The sequence below is a fragment of the Nomascus leucogenys genome, chromosome 6 (genome assembly GCF_006542625.1).
Source record: "Nomascus leucogenys isolate Asia chromosome 6, Asia_NLE_v1, whole genome shotgun sequence".
Taxonomy (NCBI): Eukaryota; Metazoa; Chordata; class Mammalia; order Primates; family Hylobatidae; genus Nomascus; species Nomascus leucogenys.
In genome coordinates, this window is record NC_044386.1 from 82,437,442 (window position 1) to 82,460,324 (window position 22,883).

The window sequence follows — 22,883 nt, forward strand, 5'->3', positions numbered from 1 at the left end:
GGATGGGACCCAAGTCTAAACACGAAATTCATTTATGTTTCATATACAGCTGGTACACATGAAGCTAAATATAACTTTATACAATATTTTAATAATTTTTTTTTTTTTTTTGAGATGGAGTTTCGCTCTTGTTGCCCAAGCTGGGGTGCAATGGCGTGAGCTCGGCTCACTGCACCCTCCACCTCCTGGGTTCAAGCGATTCTCCTGCCTCAGCTTCCTGAGTCGCTGGGATTACAGGCGTGCGCCACCACACCTTGCTATTTTTTTGTATTTTTAGTAGAAACGGGGTTTCTCCATGTTAGCCAGCTGGTCTTGGACTCCTGACCTTAGGTAATCTGCCCGCCTCGGCCTCCCAAAGTGCTGGGATTACAGGCGTGAGCCACTGCCCCCGGCCAATAAAATTTTTTAAATAAACTGTGTTGTGTGTCTACATTTTGACTGTGATCCATCACATGAGCTCAGGTGTAGAATATTCCACTATGGCATCATGTTGGCACTCAAAAAGTTTTGGATTTGGGAGCCTTTTAGATTTTGGATTTTCAGATTAGGGATACTCAACTGTAGTAGGTTGTCACCTCTACTTCTGACCAACTGGCTATAAATTGGGGTTCTGATGACCCCCCTCCTCTTATTCCTTTAATTTACTAGACAGCTCACAGAACTCAGGGAAACACTTTATTTATGTTTACTCATTTATTATAAAGGATATTGCAAAGAATACAGATGAACAGCCAGATGGAAGAGATGCACAGGGCAAGCCATGTGGGAAGGAGTGAGGAACTTCCACACTTCCTTCCTTGTGGGAGGGGTCATCTACTCTCCAAGCACATCCAGCACCTCCATGTGTCCCACTGTCCTGAGGCTCTCCAAACCCAGTCCTTTTGAGTTTTTATGGAAGCTTCCTTATATAGCTATGATTGATTACATCGTGGGCCATTGGTGATTAAGTCAACCTTTAGCCCCTCTCCCTTCTCCAGAGGGTTGAGTGGTAGGACTGAAAGTTCCAGCCCACTTATCACTTGGTTGGTTCTCCTGGCAACCAGCCTCCTATCCTGGGGCTGGACAGGAGCCCCAGCCACCAGTTATTTCATTAGCACACAAAAAGAACTTAAACACTTTGTTGGAGATTCCAAGAATTTTAGTATCTGTGTGCCAAGAATCAGGAGCAGAGACCAAATATGTTTCTTATTATATGTGTTTCTTACTGTATCACACTATCACAGCTGCTATAACAAAAATACCATAGACTGGGTGTCTTAAACAATAAACATTTATTTCTCACAGTTCTGGAGGCTGGGAAATCCAAGATCAGGGTGCCATCAGATCCAGTGTCTAGTGAAGGCTTGCTTCCTGGTTTGTAGAGAGCTATCTCACTTGTATCCTCACATGGCCCAGAGAGAGATCATCTCTATGGTGTCTCTTAGAAGAGCACTAATCCCTTTCACAACGGCTCCACCCTCATGACCTAATTACCTCCCCAAATCCCCCTATCTAAATACCATCACACTGAGGATTAGGCTTCAACATATAAATGTTGGAGGAACACAAACTATTAGTCCTTAGGATGTTTCCCAACTCTAATGTTGCAATATGCAAGGCAAAGATCTTATGATTACCCAACTCTGGTTCATAAACTCCTGGAGAATCTGTCCAACTACAGTGAATAAATATGGTTCCTCCAGATTGCTAGGTTGAATATTTTTGATTTGAACTCAGAAGCTCTTCTTAGATTTTTTTTTAACCTCCTAGAAGCTGGTTTAATTTCTTTCAGTTCAGTGCCTTGCATGGAGCCATATAGATTTGGAGCTTTTGAAAGGTTGTTGGTGATGTTTGCTGATCTAATGTGTATTGATGACAGCAGTAGACAAAACGTAGAATTCAGAGCAGCACTGACTAAGAACGAGGCAGGGCTAAAGAGTAAAGTTATACATATTAGCTTTTGCCTTAGGCTCTATTTCTTTTTTGAATCTCAGAACTGGGATAGAAGAAGAATATCCCCCAGCCCTTCTTTTATAGAGAAGGAAACAGGGACTGAGAGTGGTTAGGTCCACTTGAGGGCATATATGATGAAGCTGGGACAACTACTCAGCTGCCCTGGAACATAGTGATTGGCTTCCTAGTGGTTTCCAGTGTACTTCACTGGCAAATGTTATGAAGGTTACTATAGGCTGCTCTTTCCATCCACTGGTATTGAACAAGATGCCAAATATTTTACAGATTTAAAAAATTACATCTTTTCTCATGATCCCCTCCTTGGGTTTCTCAGAGAAATATGGTTAGTCTGCCAAAAAGTGCTTGCCTTCCATTTCCCCATGATTTGTTAGCTGTGCATCAAGCAAGTGCCCCACGCATCTAATGCTGATCAAAGAAAATGACAGGATAAGATGGCTTTTTTGTAAGGCCTGGCCCAGAGCTGAACAGCTGAGACCTGAGATGCTTGTCTCCTTCAAGAGTATGAGCTGGGCTGGTGCAGTGGCTCACACCTGTAATCCCAGCACGTTGGGAGGCCGAGGTGGGTAGATCACAAGGTCAGGAGTTTTGAGACCAGCCTGCTTAATATGGTGAAACCCCGTCTCTACTAAAAACACAAAAATTAGCCGGGCGTGGTGGCGGGCTTCTGTAGTCCCCGCTACTTGGGAGGCTGAGGCAGGAGAATCGCTTGAACCCAGGAGGCAGAGGTTGCAGTGAGCCAAGATTGTGCCGCTGCACCCCAGCCTGGGTGACAGAGCGAGACTCCATCTCAAAAACAAACAAATAAAGAAAGAAAGAAAGAATATGAGCTGTTTAGTGGCAGAGCTGGGGCCATAGTTCCTCTGAGCCTGTTTCCTCATATGCAGAACTTGGATGCTGGTAACACCCCCAGCCAGTGGCCCACCCTAATGGTCTGTGGTAGACATCACGTGAGTGCAGTGTGAAAGTATTTTGTAAGGTGTATGTCTATGTTAAGGTGCTTATTGCTTTTTAACTTATGATATTCCCATGGGCCTTCATCTTTTATTAGGATTTGGTATATACTAGATTTCTAGTATATTTCCACAAATGCCTGTTTCTCTCCTGCAATTAAATTGTCTTAGTAGCACAGGGAATGAATTAGTTCTGGCTGGAAGTGGAAAATTTGAGAATATTGATTTTCTCAAGTATCAAGGAAATTTAACTTCCTTTATAGGATTGCTTCTATAAATGAAATCAGAAACTCTTGTATTTTTCAGAATGCATTTTAATGGTATGCCATCAGCTAAAAAGCAAAAATATATGAAAGTTTGTATAGTTTTGACATGTTGTTTATGTTTAAAAGTCTTTGAAAACATTGTCAAGATTTATGTGTTGAACTCCAGGTCCCCATGAAATCATGGGCTCCATAGCTGAACAAGTTCTTGAGGAGATCTATTTTATTGTGCTCTGCTGAGCAGAATGCACACAGTAATAAGTCCAGCTCGATTGCTTGCTTTATACAGAAATCAGACATTCAGGCAAGAAAGCAAAAGTGCTTTAATTATTAAGCACTTACAAAAAGGATTATAACTATCTCGGGGAGTCCAAGAATTTAGAACTATTCTCTATTCCCTCCCACGTGTGTTTGACTAATATAACACACCAGTTCCTAGCAGGATTTTTCTGTGTATTTTTCTGTTGCTGCTTTTATCAAGGTCTGAGTTTTTCACCCAGGTCATTGTGAGCTCTTGACAGGCTCCTGTGGCCCCACCACCTCCAGCTTGCAGATGTGCAAAGGGCTCCCTTTGTGTCTCATTCTCCTTTCCCCTGTGACCACTGCACCCTGAGCAGACTAGAATTACATCTCCTACAGCAGGGTTTCTCCTCAGTGATGCTGGTGATGACTTTAGAAACCACTCTCCTTTGTTTCATATTTTAGGGACACAGCGGGTCAGGAAAGATTCCGAACAATCACGACAGCGTACTACAGAGGAGCCATGGTGAGTGTGTTGTAGGGTTCTGTAACGCTTCAGGTAGAAGTAAAGCATGAATGTTTGTTTGCCAAGATTATAGGATTCAAGCTGGAGTCTAGTATGGAGAAAAATAAATTTTCTGATGGGGAAACAAGACATTTAAAAGGTTTTTTGGTTGTGTTTAGCAACTGTATACTTTGCCAGTGGTCTTCATCGTAATAATCAGGTGATTAACTTATAGATGTTCTAGAACTCCTCCACACATTCTGATGTGATTGTATATTTTCATTATTTTTCCTTTTATTAATACCTTATGGCAGTCGTAACAAACCACAAGTCCTATGACTAAGTATTCCTTTCTTATACTCTCTTGTCATTCAGCCCTGCCACCATTATCTCTTACCTCACCACCTCCACAACATCCACTGCTGTGGCTCATCTCCCTGTCATCCCCCTGACCACCATTCTGCCAGCTGGCTGGAAAGAATCTGGTGAATCTTGACTACCAAGTTCTTTGCTGAATCCAGGCATTTTCCTTGCTGTCACAACTTCATCATTTGTTATGTTCTATCCTAAGATGCTTCATCTATTCAGTACACTTTCATTGCTTTTTGGCTCTGGGCAGTGTGATGCTGGGAGTACAGTGGTGAGTAAGTGGTGAGTAAGGCAGCTTGGAAGCTGCCTTACTTCCATGAGCTGTGCTTAACCATGCCTAGAATGCCAGGCCCAGACCACGGCTTTGTCTCTGGTGTTTAGGCCTAAGCCAAGCACAAGTTGGAGTCTTGAATTATGATGAAATCCAGTATGCTCAGAGAGTCTTTGAAGGTTGAACAACTGAGGTCATGAACCCCAACCTGGTAGATCGTAGGGTACCAGCTGTCATCATTCCCAACTCATTGCTTAAAAGATTCTTGTATTCCTGGAAGTGGTGCTAGGATGACAGAGCTGAAGGGGTGATAGCTGTCCCCACACCTCCAGGAAGATGTGGTCTGAACCCACAGATCCCCTCACTGACATGCTGCCCTTCCTCCTCCACCACCACTTGCTCTCCAGTGTTGGAGAGTAGCATCATAACTCATCCCCACAAAAAGATTAGGGATTCCTTTTTAAGGCTGAAGTGTACCACTGACCATTTTATGTGTATTTGTTCCCCACACTCCATCCTGTAATACTTTTAAGATTGTGAAGGGTCATCATTTTAATAAAAATAGCTGCCAGCCACTTTCTATTTTGCTTAGACTGGAATCAAAGGGAAGGGGCTTATTATATGTGCCAGGAAGACATTTGTTTGTTGTTTGTTTGTTTCCCCCAGGAAGGAATTTTAGGGATAAAAAGAACATCATAACAGGGATGATTTGGAATAGTTTACAGGTAATTCTGATTAGAGGCATCTTAGACACACATGCCTTTCTGTTAAGCAGTTTTTTGCATGCTAGGAATGATGTGCTGACACCATTTGCATGCTCATTTTCACTGGAGGGTGGGCAGGGGCACTTAGAATATGAGAGTAAATGTTTCACTTGGATGTCTGGCTCTAGTTCATTGTATGAAGAAAGAGGGCATGGAAATGTATTAAATAATACATTTAGATTTGAGGATTGTCTTAATTTATTTACTGCCTAGTCTTTCCTCACATTCCTTCAGATAATTAGCAATTGTTGCTATTCTAAATAGTATTACCTTCCACATTTTGAAGGTAGAGATTTCTGTCTTTGTTCTGCTGTATACAATGCCAGCGTCTGACACATAGTAGAGGCTCAATAAATGCTGGCCGGGCGCGGCGGCTCACGCTTGTAATCCCTGCACTTTGGGAGGCCGAGGCGGGCGGATCACGAGGTCAGGAGATCGAGACCACGGTGAAACGCCGTCTCTACTAAAAAAAAAAATACAAAAAATTAGCCGGGCATGGTGGCGGGCGCCTGTAGTCCCCAGCTACTCGGAGAGGCTGAGGCAGGAGAATGGTGTGAACCCGGGAGGCGGAGCTTGCAGTGAGCCGAGATCGCACCACTGCACTCCAGCCTGGGCGACAGCAAGACTCCGTCTCAAAAAAAAAAAAAAAAAAAAATGCTTGCTGAAGGGATGAATCAGGGGGAAATTTTAGACCTAGACACCATCTTGGATAAATCTTCAGGAAATCCTGCTGTGCCTGACTCTTGGATCTCTCAAGTCATCTATTCCAGTGGGTTGCCGGGCCCACCATTTTCAGCAAGTGGTGGTTATGGCAGGTTTAGTTTGGTTGATTCAGGTATGTGGCATGTTGACAAGCACTACACTGGAGTCTGTCACCATGGCATTTCAAACACATCAGCAGCATTCATAGGCATAGCAGTGATCCTGATGGACATTTAGGCTTCGGGGAAAAACAGGACCATATCATTACATTATTAATGTTTCTCATAGACCAACACCATCTTCTGAATTCTTAGGAAGCTATTCTTCTTGTAGATATATACTAGATACATAAAGTTTTAACTGATACACTTGAATTTGTATTTCTAACCAATTCATAGTATTGATTAGCTTAAAAACATAAGAAGTAGGTGAATGATTTCTGCTATTGAAACTGAAGATATAAATTAATAATAGCTGCCATTTATTGAGTCCAAGCTATGTCCCAGGCTCTAGGTGAAGTAGTTTACAAATATCTCAGTAGATCCTCAAAACGATCAAGCGTGGAAGATGTATTGTCCTCATTCTGTAAAGGAGGACATGGAGACTGAGAGGAATAAAACAATGTCTCCAGGATCTCCCAGTTAATATGTGGTGGAGCCTTAAGTTAGAAGCCTCAGACTCTAGCTTGTGTTCTTAACACCACACCATGTTCACACTTTCTGTGCTAACCAGTGAAATGAAACTTCATGATGACATGGCATGTAAATGATCTGGGTTGTTCATACAGTCCAAAGGATGGTAGAGCTAGGGCAGTTATTTGGGTGATTTTAATATTGTAGGCAGCCAAACACATTGCATCAGGAATTATGCAGAATCCACTTTGAATTGTTTTTATTGTGTTTTAAAATATACATAATAGAATATTTACCATTTTAACCATTTTAAAATGTATAGTTCTTTACTTTGAACTTTTTTTTTTTTTTTGAGATGGAGTTTCACTCTTGTTGCCCAGGCTGGAGTGCAATGGCATGATCTCGGCTCACTGCAACCTCCACCTCCTGGGTTCAAGCGATTCTCCTGCCTCAGCCTCCCGAGTAGCTGGGATTACAGGCATGCATCACCATGCTCAGCTAATTTTGTATTTTTAATAGAGCTGGGGTTTCCCCTTGTTGGCCAGGCTGGTCTCAAACTCCTGACCTCAGGTGATCCACCTGCCTCGGCCTCCCAAAGTGCTGGGATTACAGGCGTGAGCCACCATTCCCGGGCTGACCTTTATAAAATAAAATTATTTACATTGAGACAATTGTAAAATTGCCTTTACAGCGTGTAGCCAAAGTGAAGCATTTGTATTTGAGGCTGGAAGAAGGGAGGATAGAGGAGTTGTTTGTCATTTAAACAATAATGTATGTTTTTCTGCAAAGGATACATATACTATAGGAAACTTTGAAAATCCCAAGAAATCATCTAAAATCCCACTACTCGGAGAGATATATTCTGTTAACATTTTGTTTCATGTATTCTTTGTCTATGTGTATATGTATGTTTTATATGATTTATATTTATTTATATTTTATATGTACTTACAAAGTTGGAAGCCAGACCTGGAAGGACTTCCCCTACCATACTAAGGAACTTTAATTTAATTCTGAGTATAAAGGAGAGGTGCTAAAGGATTTTGATCAATGAAGTGATAGCTCTAGTGCCCTTACGGAAAGTGGATTAGAGGAGGCTAAGAATGAAAGCAGGGAAGCTGGATGTGGTGGCTCATGCTCGTAATCTCAGCAGCTTGGGAGGTGGAGGTGGGAGGACTGCTTGAGTTCAGGAGTTTGAGGCCAGTCTGGGCAACATAGCGAGACCTCGTCTCTAAAAAAAAGAAAGAAAGAAAAAAAAGAATGAAATTAATCAGGGAGATCAATTAAAGATGATGGGAATCCAGGTAAAGACTAATTTGTGAGAATCAATAAGGCCGTGTGTGTGGTAGGTAAGATTCTGGAATATTTAGGACATTGAGTCTCCAGGACTTAGTGACTGATTGGCTATAGAGAAGAAGATAACTCCCACATGTGTGCTTGGGCTGGCTGACTGGGTTGTATTACTTTCACCAAAATGGTAATACAAGGACAAATAGAAGATTCAGAGGAGACAAGACAATCTCATGTTTTACTTTGTTGAATTTGCCGTGATCACAGGGGATATCTATTGGCCAATGTCCAGACAGTGGTCTCCCGAGTACCCCAGCGTAGCCCTTCGGCCTCGTCTTGTGCCCTCCGCCCATTAGATCTGTGCAGCCTTGCCAAGCTGACTTTCATTCACTCAATCCAGTGGTCTCTGGTTCAACATCAGCAAGAGATTTACAATGTTTCTGCTATTTGCCAGGTGCCTGGGCTTCCCCTCTTCACCCCAGCTCCTAGCCCTTTGCCTAGTTTAAGTCTACTAAGTTCCCAGGCTTTGGCTTTAATGTCATTTCCTCAGGGAAGCCTCCCCTGCCCACTCCAGCCCCTCAACCAGATTCAGTTACACCCCTAGCATATGAGTTCCCCATGCATCTTCATAGCAATTGTCAAAATTACAATTAGTTGTATAGATAATGGTTTATTGTCTGTTGTCTTTGTTAGCCATCTACAAGAGGAAGAGACCTTTTCTATCTTGTTCACTGCTAGTAGGATCTAGTATAGTATCAGGCACACAGTCGGTGCTCACTAAATATTTGTGTAGTAGATGGACAGATGAGTAGTTCTAGCAATTAGTACAGAAGTGTGGTCTGGGGATATAGATTTTGCAGTAGCATACAGGTGTTAGTTTAAACATGTGGAAGGTAAACCTTTTAGAAATACCAGACATGGGCTGAGCGCAGTGGCTCACACCTGTAATCCCAGCACTTTAGGAGGCCAAGGCGGGCGGATCACGAGGTCAGGAGATCGAAACCATCCTGGCTAATATGGTGAAACCCTGTCTGTACTAAAAATACAAAAAATTAGCTGGGTGTGGTGGCAGGCGCCTGTAGTCCCAGCTACTCGGGAGGCTGAGGCAGGAGAATGGCGTGAACCCGGGAAGTGGAGCTTGCAGTGAGTGGAGATCGTGCCACTGCACTCCAGCCTGGGTGACAGAGCGAGACTCCGTCTCAAAAAAAGAAATACCAGACGTGGAGTCTTTAAAAATATGGCGAGAATGGCTTTCATTAAACCAGTATGACAAATGCATTGGATTTTAAGTGTCTGTGATGTACTTAGATAGTGACAACTATTTTTTGATCAACCTATATAAAAAATAATTTTAAAGCAGTGTGGTCTCAATCTTAGTAGAAGAGTAGAAAGCAAGATAGTTTCTACTTGGAATAAACAAGTGCACAGTGGAAGTGATTAACTCTTACTCTGAATGTTATCGCTGTTTTGACTTAACACTCAGCCCCAGTTGGGGCTGATTGTTATCATGTGAGGTCAGGTAGAAAGAGTGTATCACCTTTACCACAATCACTAATTCATTAAAGGTTAACAGTGAAAATGTTAAAAGGGTTTTTATTTACATGGTGAGACCAGTGGAATAAGTATTTATTGATTTTTATTTCTCTGTACTTTTCAAATTTATTATGAACCCTTTTTTAAAGGGAAAAAATGGACAAACAAAAGGTTTCTGGAGGGTAGGATTACATTGACATTATGTACTATAACTTTAAATATATAAAGTACTAAATAAAGGTATTTTTCCCCCTTATAGGGCATTATGCTGGTCTATGACATCACAAATGAAAAATCCTTTGACAATATTAAAAATTGGATCAGAAACATTGAAGAGGTATGTGTGGAAAGAGAATGGTGACATTGGAGAAGAGTCCTGCTGGGTGCTTGTAAAAGGCTCCTCTGTCTCTGCAAGGCAGCTGAGCAGGGCATGGGCAGGTTGGGCCCTCTCTCTCTGAAGAGCTCCATAAATCTCTGGTGCTGCCAGTCTGACTACTGGGGGTTAGGGGGACAGAGAAGTAACGTCACAAGATTTTAAGCTTGGGCCAGATATGGGAAATAATTTAATCCTAAATCACATTTTACACATGAATAACAGAACAGAAAGAAGTGATTTGCCTGTGCTCATACAGCCTTTAAAAAGAAGAGCCAGGATTAAAACACCTGGTTCCCAGCTTCTATCCCACCATGCTGTTTGGCTAGCAACAATTATCTCTTTACCCTGGCAACTTTTTGCCCTTCTGACATTTTCCCCATCTTAGATATTTGAAGATTGTTTTAATTCCAGGATAATTGGTATTAAGATTTTTTAATGTCTTTGTCACTTAAGAAAGAAATCTGACTCTGAAATAATTTTGTACACGTTTCTATTAACTTAGTTGAATTTCTTTTTTAAATAGTACAGAATCCAGAATGCCTTCTCCACTGGTTCACTCAGTACCAAGTTTTTGTCCTTCTTTGCCCCAAATCTTTGGAAATTTTGTCATTAGATCACTGTAAGCTTTATTTGTGTTTGTTCCACCTTCTTTCCAAACCTCGGGAAGAAGGTTTGCACAGGCCCTGTGAGGGCTCTTGTACCGTAGCTTTGCCCCTCTTCCCATCTTTAAACTTTTCTCTGAATTAGGCCTTGTGTGAGTAAAAGATTATTTGTCTTATTAAATTCATGTGTTTCTGACAGGTTGGATTTGTCCATTAAGTATGGGTTTTTCTCAGGCTGTTTTTATAGCATGCTGTTTTCTCCCTGCAGCATGCCTCTTCCGATGTTGAAAGAATGATCCTGGGTAACAAATGTGATATGAATGACAAAAGACAAGTGTCAAAAGAAAGAGGGGAGAAGGTAAATGTGAATGGAATGGATAAAGGTTGGAATCTACTCATATTAAGTATTTCTTTTCTTCATATTATTTATTGATTTAAGTTTTTTTTAATCTGTGTTTTAATCCTTTTAAATTGGATATCAACAACAAAGAGATGTAATCCATACTTGAATGGTGTGAATTAGTATTCGAGATCCAGCTCCCTATACTGTGTGGTCATGACTCATTCCTAAAGAATTTGCTAACGTTTTCTGGGAGATACAAATTGGTCCTTTCTCAGATTCCTGCAGCTTAGAGTTCAGACTGTTTCTTCCAGATCTGTGTGAAAATGCCCAGTTTTGAAGTTATTCATTCTTTTTGAAAAAAAAGTTATAGGATAGGTGAAGTTTCAACAGGAATCATTTTCCAATTCATTTTTTTCCCTAAGAATATTTTACTACACATTAGCTTTAGGTTTTATGGATAAATTCCTTGTAACTGATCAAGCTATGGATGTCATTTATACGTTGTTTATGGGCATTTCTCTCTTTTGTGTCCTGTAAAGCAAAGGAATATTTTGTGCACATATTTACTTCTGTGACAGATTCTAAATTGACTTAGAAGCTTCACTTTTTAAGTCTTGGAATTTTGCTTTAGCCTTTAAAAAATTTATATATGCAAAATGCATTTTCTTTTTTTTTTTTTGAGACAGAGTCTTGCTCTGTCTCCCAGGCTGGATTGCAGTGGCATAATTTCAGTTTACTGCAACCTCTGCCTCCTGGGTTCAAGCAATTCTCGTGCCTCAGTCTCCAAGAAGCTGGGATTATAGGCATGTGCCACCACACCCAGCTAATTTTTGTATTTTTAGTAGAGATGGGGTTTTGCCATGCTGGCCAGGCTGGTCTTGAACTCCCGGCCTCAAGCAATCCACCTGCCTCGGCCTCCCAAAGTGCTGGGATTACAGGTGTGAGGCACCATGCCCCGCCACATTTTGTTTTTCAATCTGACTGTGAACTTTTGCTGCAAACTTTTTTCCCCTAAAAACATTTACTTAATTTTAGCATTGTAAATGAACTAGGAACTTTTTGAGGAATATGTAAGAGTTCGCAATTTGTCTCAATCAATAGAAATCAAAGCATGAATACTTTAGTATTTAAGTTTTTGTTCAATTCTGGACTCATTTATTAAAATTAATTAAGGCCTGGCACGGTGGCTCATACCTGTCATCCCAGCACTTTGGGAGGCCGAGGTGGGCGGATCACGAGGTCAGGAGTTTGAGACCAGCCTGACCAACATGGTGAAACCCTGTCTCTACTCAAAATACAAAAATTAGCCGGGCATGGTGGCGTGCGTGCGTCTGTAGTCCCAGCTACTCAGGAGGCTGAGGCAGGAGAATCACTTGAACCCAGGAGGCAGAGGTTGCAGTGAGCTGAGATAGTGCCACTGCACTCCTCCAGCCTGGGCAACAGAGCGAGACTCTGTCTCAAAAAAAAAAAAAAAAAATAATGAAAAGTCAGTATAGTTTTTTTTTTTTAATTTGAGATGGAGTTTCACTCTTGTCACCCAGGCTGGAGTGCAATTGCGTGATTTCAGCTCACTACAACCTCTGGCTCCCTGGTTCAAGCGATTCTCCTGTCTCAGCCTCCCAAGTAGCTGGGATTATAGACGTCCGCCACCACACCAGGCTAATTTTTGTATTTTTAGTAGAGACGGGGTTTCGCCATGTTGGCCAAGCTGGTCTCTTAACTCCTGACCTCAGGTGATCCGCCTGCCTCGACCTCCCAAAGTGCTGGGATTACAGGCGTGAGCCACCACACCCGGCCTAAAAGTCAGTACAGTAACTGTTGGAGAATTATACTTTGGGAGCAGATAAAAGGAGTGAATGAATCCTAAGATAATGGTAGTTTTACCAGTGGAGGGTCTTGACTACAAGTCAGCCAGATTCTTGGCATTTTGAGCAAAGAATTGGACAAAATGCACACACACACACACACACATACACACACACACACAAAACAATGAAAGGATGAAGCCAAAAAAAGCACAAATTTATCGAAATGAAAGTACACTCCACAGAGTGGGAGTGGGCTCGAGCAAGCAGCTCGAGCACTGGTTACAGAATTTTCTGGGGTTTAAATACCCTCTAGAAATTACCCATGGGTTACTTGGTTTACACTCTGTAAATGAAGTAGTGGCCCATGGCCAGTCTGATTGGTTGCAGAAGGTGACCAATCAGAGGATGAAATGAAGTTACAAAGTTATACCCTGCGCAGACATCTGATTGGTTGTGGGAGGGGACCAATCGGAGGTACTTGCCATTTTTAATCTGTGAGTCAGAAAAGGGGAGGAGGTTGCAAAGGGAGTAACCCCTGTACTTTTGTTACTTGGGTGTGGAAGGCTGGGGTTTTTCTTTTGATTTAGTTCTAGGAAGTCAGTGTGAATTGGCCTTAGGTTCCCTGCCTCCAGACCCTATTCTCCTACCTCAGGAGGGTGGGTATTTATCCCATCTTAGAGAACTAAAAGTACAAAAACAGAAAAAAAGAGAAGTACTTAAATTATTATTATTATTTTATTTATTTATTTATTTTGAGACAGAGTCTCGCTCTGTCACCTGGGCTGGAGTACAGTGGTGCGATCTTGGCTTACTCCAACCTCCGCCTCCTGGGTTCAAGTAATTCTCGTGCCTCAGCCTCCCAGGTAGCTGGGACTACAGGCGGGTGCCACCACGCCCGGCTAATTTTTTGTATGTTTAGTAGAGACGGGGTTTCATTGTGTTAGCGAGGAGGCTCTCGATCTCCTGACCTCGTGATCCATCTGCCTTGGCCTCCCAAAGTGCGTGAGCCACCATGCCTGGCCTTAAATTATGTTTTAAATGGAAGTTGTGCCATCCTTCTTATGATGATTAAGTTAAATTATTAAATTCCGAATACAGTAGAAGAAAACAAAGAAATTTGAGAGGAGTTCTGAAATAGATACCCTACCTTTGAGACTTTGAAAAACCTAAGAAATATAAATGCATTATATGTTCAAGTATCTTTTGTTAAATTTAAATATTTCTGTTTACTTTTCAGCTAGCAATTGACTATGGGATTAAATTCTTGGAAACAAGTGCAAAATCCAGTGCAAATGTAGAAGAGGTAAGAAGGAAACGTTTGGTGACTTGTTACGGAGCAGCACCAGTGCTTAGGGGCCTGTGTTCAAACAGCTCTCAAAGCTTTGGTATTTTCTGACATAATGAATGCCTTTTGTTGACCCAACTCCACTTTGTACACTTTTGTGCTTCTGATTTTTTTTTTTTTTTTTTGAGATGGAGTCTCACTCTGTCGCCAGGCTGGAATGCAGTGGCATGATCTCGGCTCACTGCAACCTCTGCCTCCCAGGTTCAAGCGATTCTCCTGCCTCAGCCTCCCGAGTAGCTGGTACTACAGGTGTGCATCACCACGCCCAGCTAATTTTTGTATTTTTAGTAGAAACGGGGTTTCACCATGTTGGCCAGGATGGTCTGGATCTCTTGACCTCGTGATCCACTCGATTGGCCTCCCAAAGTGCTGGGATTACAGGCCTGAGCCACCGCACCCAACTGCTTCTGATTTTTATGTAGACGCTGGTTGTTGAATTTCTAGCATCTAGCCTCCACCTGGGTTATATTAGATTGCTCAGTTAAGATTCACAGAATAGAATATGGAAGTTCAGTTTTGCCGTTTTTTTGGGTAGCTGGAAATCCTGGACTAGAAGACCAACCAGTGTCCTGTGCTCATTCATGTCACCCTGTATGCCTGCAGCAGAAGAGTTAAATAACTTTCAAGGCTGTACTCTCTCAAGGGAGAATTAAGCTGTTAGTTTATTGGACACATTCCTTTAGTGTACACATTTGAGGTAGATTAAGCACAATAAATTGTAGCAGTGGCATTTAGTGGAAATAAGAAAGTGTGTTTATCAGGGAGTTGCTTTAATAAATTTTCATTAAGTTAGCTGTTAAGGAAAACCAAACCATCTAAAGTCTTATGAGAATAGGTTTTCTTCAATACCTAACGTAGATGACCAGTTGATGGTTGCAGAAAACCACCATGGCATGTGTATATCTATGTAACAAACCTGCACGTTCTATACATGTATCCCAGAACTTAAAGTGTAAAAAAAAAAAAAAAAAAAAGGTTTTCTTCACCAAGAGAACTGTTGATATTTTCTTTTTTAAAAAACATTTTTTCAACTGATCATAAAAATAATACATGTAATTTACATGTGATATGTGTTAATACATGTAATTCTTTTAATAATACTGATAGTTTCGTAAACATTTAATTTCCTAGGTTATTCATTGTTCGTCATAACATGATGGTTAAAAATCGAGACCTACATGACTTTATTAGCCAGTGGACACTGATCAGAACTTTTTCTTTGTTTTAAATAACGTAACAGTTATTTGTTTAGGTTGGCTGATAGGTGTTAGGAAACAGGAAGCCTCTACTGATTTATTTACACAAGCTTAGATAAGCAGAAAAATGCTTCCCTCTGCTTGATACAAAAGGATTTCCCGCCATCAGAAATAATCCAAGTTAAAAATGGACAAAAGATCTGAATAGACATTTCTCAAAAGAAGACAAATGGCCAACAGGTATATGAAAAAATTCCCGACATCAGTAGTGATCAGGGCAATGCATATCAAAAGTACAGTGAGCTGTCATCTCACCCCAATTAAAATGGCTTTTATCAAAGAGATAGGCAATAACAAATGCTGGAAAGGATGTAGAGAAAGGGGAACCCTCATATACTGTGGGTAGGAATGTAAATTAGTACAGCCACTATGGAGAACAATAAAAAAACTAAAAATAGAACTACCTTATGATCCAGCAGTCTCACTACTGGGTATTTACCCAAAAGAAAGGGAATCAGTATATCCACCTAAGTGTCCATCAGTGGATGAATGGATAAAGAAAATGTGGTATGTATACACAATGGAATACTATTCAGCCATAAAAAGAATGAAATCCCATAATTTGCAACAGTATGGATATAACTCCCTGAACTGGGAGTTGCCTGAGCTGCTTATTCTAGCCAGGCATACAGATGGTAACAACTTTGCCAGAGCTTTAAATCAGTGTGGTTAAGCTCATAGGTGACGAGTTTGACAGTGAGACACTGACAATGAGTAATAATAGTAGTCATATTGTTTTTATTTGATTGGATTGGAAATAATCCTTTTCCTGAACAGTTTTTGGGAATCAGGAGTGTTGGGAACAAAGAGGCTGATTTAACAATAGGTTTAGCATGGTGACAAATGAAGAATCTTTAACAGTTCTTGGCTTCATAGAAAAAGTGATGATGGGTTTAAAAAATATTTGGTTTGTATCAAGAGACATTATGGATAAATTATCACAAAGATTAATCAGATTTGCCCTGCTTCTATTTGAACTGACTTCCACGGTGGGGAATTTAGCCAAGAGCTCCAGGAACTGGTGGGATTTTGGAGTAAGACACGGAAGATTATACATATTCAGCTATAAGAGTGAGAGCAATTTGAAAGAAAAGGTCAGAAATAAAAAGTAGAGATTTTTGTGAAGACAGATTTTAGAGCTATAGGGTAATACATAATTATTTATTCACTCACTAAACCAGATATTCAGCATTTCCTAGATCAGCACTGTGCCCTGCTCTAGGGAAGTGCGGTAGCTTAGACAGAGCTTCTGTCCTGTTCTTGGTGTACTGAAGAAGTTACTCGTGACTCAACAAGGGTGTTATTGTGATATTATATCACATGAAGAAAATATTTGATGAATGAATGATAGTTTGATAACATTGGAAAATGTTTATGATACAATCTCAAAAGAGTAAACACTCACATGCATACTATGATTACAGTTATTACTTTCTTAATGTAAAACTTTAAAGTGGTATATTTATATTGAAATAATGAAAAATTCTATATTTCTATTTTAAAATAAGTCAGGCATGGTGGCTCACACCTGTAGTCCCAGCTACTCAGGAGACAGGTGGGAGGATTGCCTGAGCCCAGGAGTTCCAATTCAGCCAGGGCAACATAGCAAGACCCCATCTCTGAGGCAGGGGGAATATATATATGTGTGTGTGTGTATATATATATATATATATATATATATATATATAGTGAATATATAATAATGAAAATGTTTTGTTTTACCTATAGGCATTTTTTACACTTGCACGAGATATAATGACAAAACTCAACAGAAAAATGGTTTGTATCACTTATAATTTTTATTTCCATTATGCTGTCTGTTTGGCATTTGATGAAAAGAATAGGTCTAATTATAAGATACTCAAATTAAACTCATTTTTTTCCTGACTCAGATACTCATTTGGTTCAACTCTGATTCTTAGTTCTGTTTGTTTAGGATTCTTATTTCTGAACTGCCACTGTTTCAGTTCTTTCATCTGGCTCTTTAAGTGATCTTTAATTGAATTTTGATCAGAATAATGAAAATAATAATGGCACAAATTAGATTTTTACCATAAAATTATCCAGTTTTCATGTGACAGGTATTTATATCTACATAACTATGATTTTGAAGTTGCTAAAGTTTGCTTAAATTTGAAATCATTAAGACAACCTTGAAAGTTTGTTTTATCCTGAGTCCTGAGTATAATTGCATACCTTATACTACTAACTCTTCTTACCTCTAACAGAATTGTCTATGCCAGTATCTTAACATTGTTTCCATCATTACCTTTGAAACTTTACACTCCATTGGAACAAGAAATAGAAGCTTCTTATCGAATACATTATTGATATAAAAGCTGCTATCGTGAGGGCATTTTCCTCTTTTCAATTTACCATTTCCAAAGAAAAAGACAACATTGGTGCTTAACTAGTTCCCGTTCTAATAAAATACTCTAGTGAATACACATTTCACTAGAATACACATTTCACATGGTGTGGTTAGTTATTTTTATTTTTTAGGTAACTGAGGTCAAACTATGAAACTTTTATTTCCTTGGTAACTTCATCTTCTATTTTTTAGAATGACAGCAATTCAGCAGGAGCAGGTGGACCAGTGAAAATAACAGAAAATCGATCAAAGAAGACCAGTTTCTTTCGTTGCTCACTACTTTGATGAACTCTTTCTGAGAGACTGCAGCACACCTAGAGGGCCCTTTCCTGCTTCTCTGAAAGCACAGGTCACCCAGCCTCAGAATCACACCTCCCGGCTGCTGCTGAGAGCACCACTGAACTTAGACCTCTCAACACAGAATGCCAAGTGGATTCCAGCCTCATGGCCTAGCAAAAGAACAGGCTCCTTTTTTCAAACATGGAAGCAATGAAGTGGAGACACATGCAGGACCTAACTCGTTTTTTCCTTGTTTTATTACCTGTTGCAGAAGCTGTTATCTTTCTTTTTTACTTTGCACATCAGTGTTAGCCTTTCCCTATTTCAGCACAATCTTAGACTCATATTTGCACACTTTTGTGTCATGAAGTTCTAGACAAATTTGTACATGTGGCAATGTTAAAAGAGCATTTACAGCAGAGGTTAATATACTAAAATTAAAGGGTATTTGGTCTGGTTCATATGGTCAAATATTACTGCCTTGGTGGCATTTATTTAAGGGCTTTTTCTTAAATAAGAATCATTAAAGTCATTTAAAAATTTACTGAAATGCCCATCTTGTCATCAAAGGCCACAATTTCTTTATTTCTTCAGATTAAGAGCTTTGCCTCATCCCTGACCTGTTTGCCAGAGTTTGGGTAGCTGAATGAATCACTTTTTAAAATGATTACCTCTGCCTAATCTATAGAAACTGCTTTTGGAAATCACCATAATCTCATTTTTCCCTGGGGTTTGTATTTGCTATTCTTTCCCATGTTTGACTTAACTGTAATCACTCAGTTACCTAAAACTAATAACATATTTGAACATTATTATCTGTTTCTATCTGTGAACTTCTTGAGCTGAAATTTTGCGTGGGCTGAGAGATATACCATTTAGGGTTTTAGTGCAGCATCTAACTGTGATTCTGTCAAGAAGGATATGTAATACATTTTTTCTTAGGTTCACTCCTTAGCTGGCTGGTTTAGTTGTAATACCAAATTCCTACCATAATCCCTGTCTACAAAAGTTAGGTTTAGATTTTAGTTTGTGGAAACCTTCCCTATATAGAGACAGATTAACTTGTTGATATAAATTTAATAGAGCTAGTTCTTGGTAATGGTGAAAATAATGATTTTTGGTTGGTTTTATTTGGGAGATATTTTTAGAAATAAAAGTACTTAGACCTAGTGCAGCCTCTAGGACAAGTCTTGCCTTTTCATTAGAGAAAACAGGACCAAGGTTTCAGTTTTCAAACAGCTGTTGTTGAATGTGTGGAACCCAGTTCCATCTGTTTTGGTTCATTGTTACAGAACTTAGTCCAGTCATTTGGGCTAAAGCCAACCAAAAGCTTAGTTGCCTTTCTCAACAAACACTGGTACTGGTATACTTTTGTAGATGAAACCATCACAAGGTATTTAGTGTTAACTTCTGTGCCAAATTCAGATCACTATGTCATTGCTGTTGCTCTAGCCTTCAGTGTCATAACACAGAGGGGGAATGAGGGAAATGAATTCTGTTAATAGTTATTCTCCCTGGTATGCCTGTTTTGCTTCACAAAGGCTACTATCATGCTGGATAGTTAAGAACAGGAGATGGCAGTGGAAAGGGATTGCTTGTTACCACAGAGAATTCTCTTCAAATTAAGATATGTCATTAGAATGCTTGGACCAGTCAATCTTTTGTACTTATTTGAAAATATAGGAACAATTTAGCAGCTGCAAATATGCCCAAGCTATTTTTAATAGATATACTAAACTTATTGTTGACAAATTTCAGCCTCCTTAATTTTTTTTTTTGGTAATTACCTATAGGCTTAAAAGTCATTCATTGCTGTTCTAGTATAATTAGTAGTTCCATGATTGAAAGTTTATTGTAATTCTACTATCTTCAAATTAGATACATTTTCAAAAGGAAAAGATGATTTTTTAGAAACATCTTATATTCACTATTTCCTGAAAAAAATCCAAGCAGTTAAGCTTTCTGGATGGTAACAAAGTACCTTCTAAAAGATAAGTGCTATGACACCATGTATGAATGTAATTCTCTTAGTAATTTACCTCTGACTATTTGGTGTCTTAACGCTTTGGTTTATATAATCTCAGGGGTTGTCTGTAAACCAAAACTGACATATTCTGTGGTTAGCTTTTATTACTTTTTTTTTTAACAGAATGCTTTGCTCTGGTTATATTTCTTCTTTCTTTCTTTGTCTTATATGGATTAATAACTAGTCTCCGTGAACTTCACTTGAAAGAGCCTGTGAAAGTTAGATGAGCCCAAAAGTGCTCTTTGAAGTAGCAGCAAATTGGGAGTATATGCTCTGTTATATAGAAATAAATTGTCCTTGCTATTTTCTTACATTTAGCTTTGCTAGATTGTATATACATTGAGCTAAGACCTTAGGAAATTCACTTTCTGCATGATAAAATGACCCAATAAATGTTCCACTTTGCTTAATAATGTACATACAGTGCATTATTTTTTCTATTTGTAGATGAATTTAATGACAGATAATTGTCTGTTCCCTGCTGAAACTGAAGAAATCTAGTTTTTTTGTGAACATTTTTGTGGTCTTATGGATAAGGTACATGAAGATTTTTGCAGCAGTATTAGTTGTTCAGTGGCTGCACTTTATTATCAGTGTGTTAATTTTTGACAATGATTGGACTAGACCTTTTCAAATAGAGTCTGAGGGTATCAGACAGTGAAAATGTGCTGTAACTAAGTAGCATGTAAATCAGTTGATTGTAAAACGTTTCGCTGGGAACTTATTTTAGCTATATTTTACTTCAGACAGATTATGATACAATAATCTACCTGTGCATCAGTTAGTAGGTGCTGCAGGGTTTCTTACTATTTACAGAAACATTTTGTGCCGTCTTCGTTATACTAATTTTCAGAAGACTATACTCTTTACTTTGAAGGTCTATTTTTTAATTATACCTCATTTAGCTAACTTAGTATTCTAATACCTGGTAGAAAAACAGTGAGCCAGCCTTTAAGCATCTAACAAAATTTAGACGCTTTGTTTTGTTTTGAACTGAAGACATCACTGGGAAAGGTAGGAAATATTAGTTTAGAATAGAGCATACATGTCATATCCAGTAGCATAAGAAAGGTATTATCTCCCTGTCTCCATTAATAAATTTAGCTGTGCAATATAGGTGCGTTTTTGCAGAAGTTTCTAAGTAAGAGATTGTAACTCCATTTTACAGGTTCTGAATGCTCAGAGTCTATATTAAGGCTTATAAAGTTTTTCCTGTGATCAGTAAGTGATACATTTAAGCAGACATTCTTTTCAAGTTCATGACTTAGATTCCTTTACAAATTTAGTTCTCAATCTTTAAAGATGAGCTTCTAAGCTTAAAATTTAAAAACCACATTTCATTATGTTGGTTTACTTATTGTAAATTTTAAGCACTCATTTCTGCAATCAGGTTTCTTAGAATTTTTTTTTTTTTAAACAGAAGAGACATTCCTTTTTCCTTGTTACATCCAAGGGGGGCACAGGGGTAGGTGGAAAGGAATGTCTAAAAATGAAATCCCTTGATACAGAGGGACCTAGACGGACAGGATATGCTAAAAGAATTTCAAATTCTAGCACAGTTTTAGAGCAGAATAAGTCATTTTTTAGACTAATAAAATTAATGGCTGTCATGTTCACTCTGAAAAAAATCTAAATGACTGAAATGTACAGAAATAAAAATTAGCAAACAATTATTCTAGGGATATTTTCAGATTTTATTTCATTTCTTGAAATGCGTGTGCCATATGCAATTGCATTTCTTGTGCCAAGAAACTAATAGAACTTATTTCCCTTTCTTACCTTTTTTTAAAATGTGAATTTAGTTATTATAGTTCAATGTTATGGCCTTACAGATGGGTTTTATTTTGTTTGCAGCTGACACTGCAGTTCCTTTCATGCAAAATACCATAAACTGTTTGATGAAAATCATGCCCCAATGGAAACTCTCTAGTTTTTCCATATAATTATCCTACTGTACATGTTTAAACATATTTTATTTTTGCCCCAATGGCTTAATGTGAAAAGCTCCTGCAGATAAGTGGACCTGTCATGTGGTTAATCTTGTTTAAGCCAATTCATTAACTGTGTACTGATACCGATGCTATGTTTTTTTTTAATGGATTTTATTCCAGGTGAACTTTTTTTTTATAATAATGTTCGTCTAAAATAAAAACTACATAATGAAAATGAAAATGTTAATGGCTCTCTGAAATGGACTGCATATTTTAAAAATGTTTCTGCAAATTTGGGCCAGACGCAGTGGCTCACGCCTGTGGTCCCAGCACTTTGGGAGGCTGGGGTGGGTGGATCACTTGAGGTCGGGAATTCAAAACCAGCCCGGCCGGCATGGTGAGACACCCATCTCTACTACAAAATTACAAAATACAAAAATTAGCCCAGCATGGCAGGGCATGCCTGTGGTCCCGGCTGCCCAGGAGGCTGAGGTGGGAGAATCGCTTGGACTTGGGAGGTGGAGGTTGCCGTGAGCTGGGATCGGGCCACTGCACTCCAGCCTGCACAATGGAGGGAGACCCTGTTTCACAAAAATAAATAAATAAAATAAATTAAAAATGTTTCTGCAAATTTGATAGGTATATGATTCAAACCATGGCAGACTTAAGATATTTTAGCAAACTTTATAGCTGACCCAGAGTTGTTCAAAGATCTAGAAAAATAGCCAGCTCCCCTGTTCATCATACTTAGCTCAGCATACATTGAGGTCATTCTGTTGTAGAACCTGTAGCTTTATACTGATCACCCTTCCTTTCTTTGTTCTTGCAAGTTTAGTTTCTGTTGTTTTGTTTTCACTTGAAAATAATTTCTTTTGTGGATTTTTTTTTTTTTTTTTTTTTTTTTTTTTTTTTTTAGACAGAGCCCCACTCTGTTGCCCAGGCTGCAGTGTTGTGGTGCAATCTCGACTCACTGCAACCTCTGCCTCCTAGGTTCAAGCGATTCTCTTGCCTCAGCCTCCCAAGTAGCTGGGATTACAGGCACACACCACCATGCCTGGCTAATTTTGTATTTTT

At 39.3% G+C, this 22,883-nt stretch overlaps 1 protein-coding gene across 1 annotated transcript in view; it reads left to right on the forward strand.

Moving 5' to 3' along the window:
• The window catches only part of RAB8B (RAB8B, member RAS oncogene family), a 77,012-nt gene extending 54,962 nt beyond the window's left edge, over positions 1-22,050 (forward strand). The window contains exons 3-8 of the mRNA XM_003267078.3: positions 3,872-3,932; positions 9,732-9,809; positions 10,719-10,808; positions 13,839-13,904; positions 16,931-16,981; positions 17,766-22,050. Coding sequence (XP_003267126.1) covers positions 3,872-3,932; positions 9,732-9,809; positions 10,719-10,808; positions 13,839-13,904; positions 16,931-16,981; positions 17,766-17,858 — 439 coding nt within the window. The 3' untranslated portion in view covers positions 17,859-22,050. The remainder of the gene's footprint in view (positions 1-3,871; positions 3,933-9,731; positions 9,810-10,718; positions 10,809-13,838; positions 13,905-16,930; positions 16,982-17,765) is intronic.
• Positions 22,051-22,883: the final 833 nt, after the last annotated feature.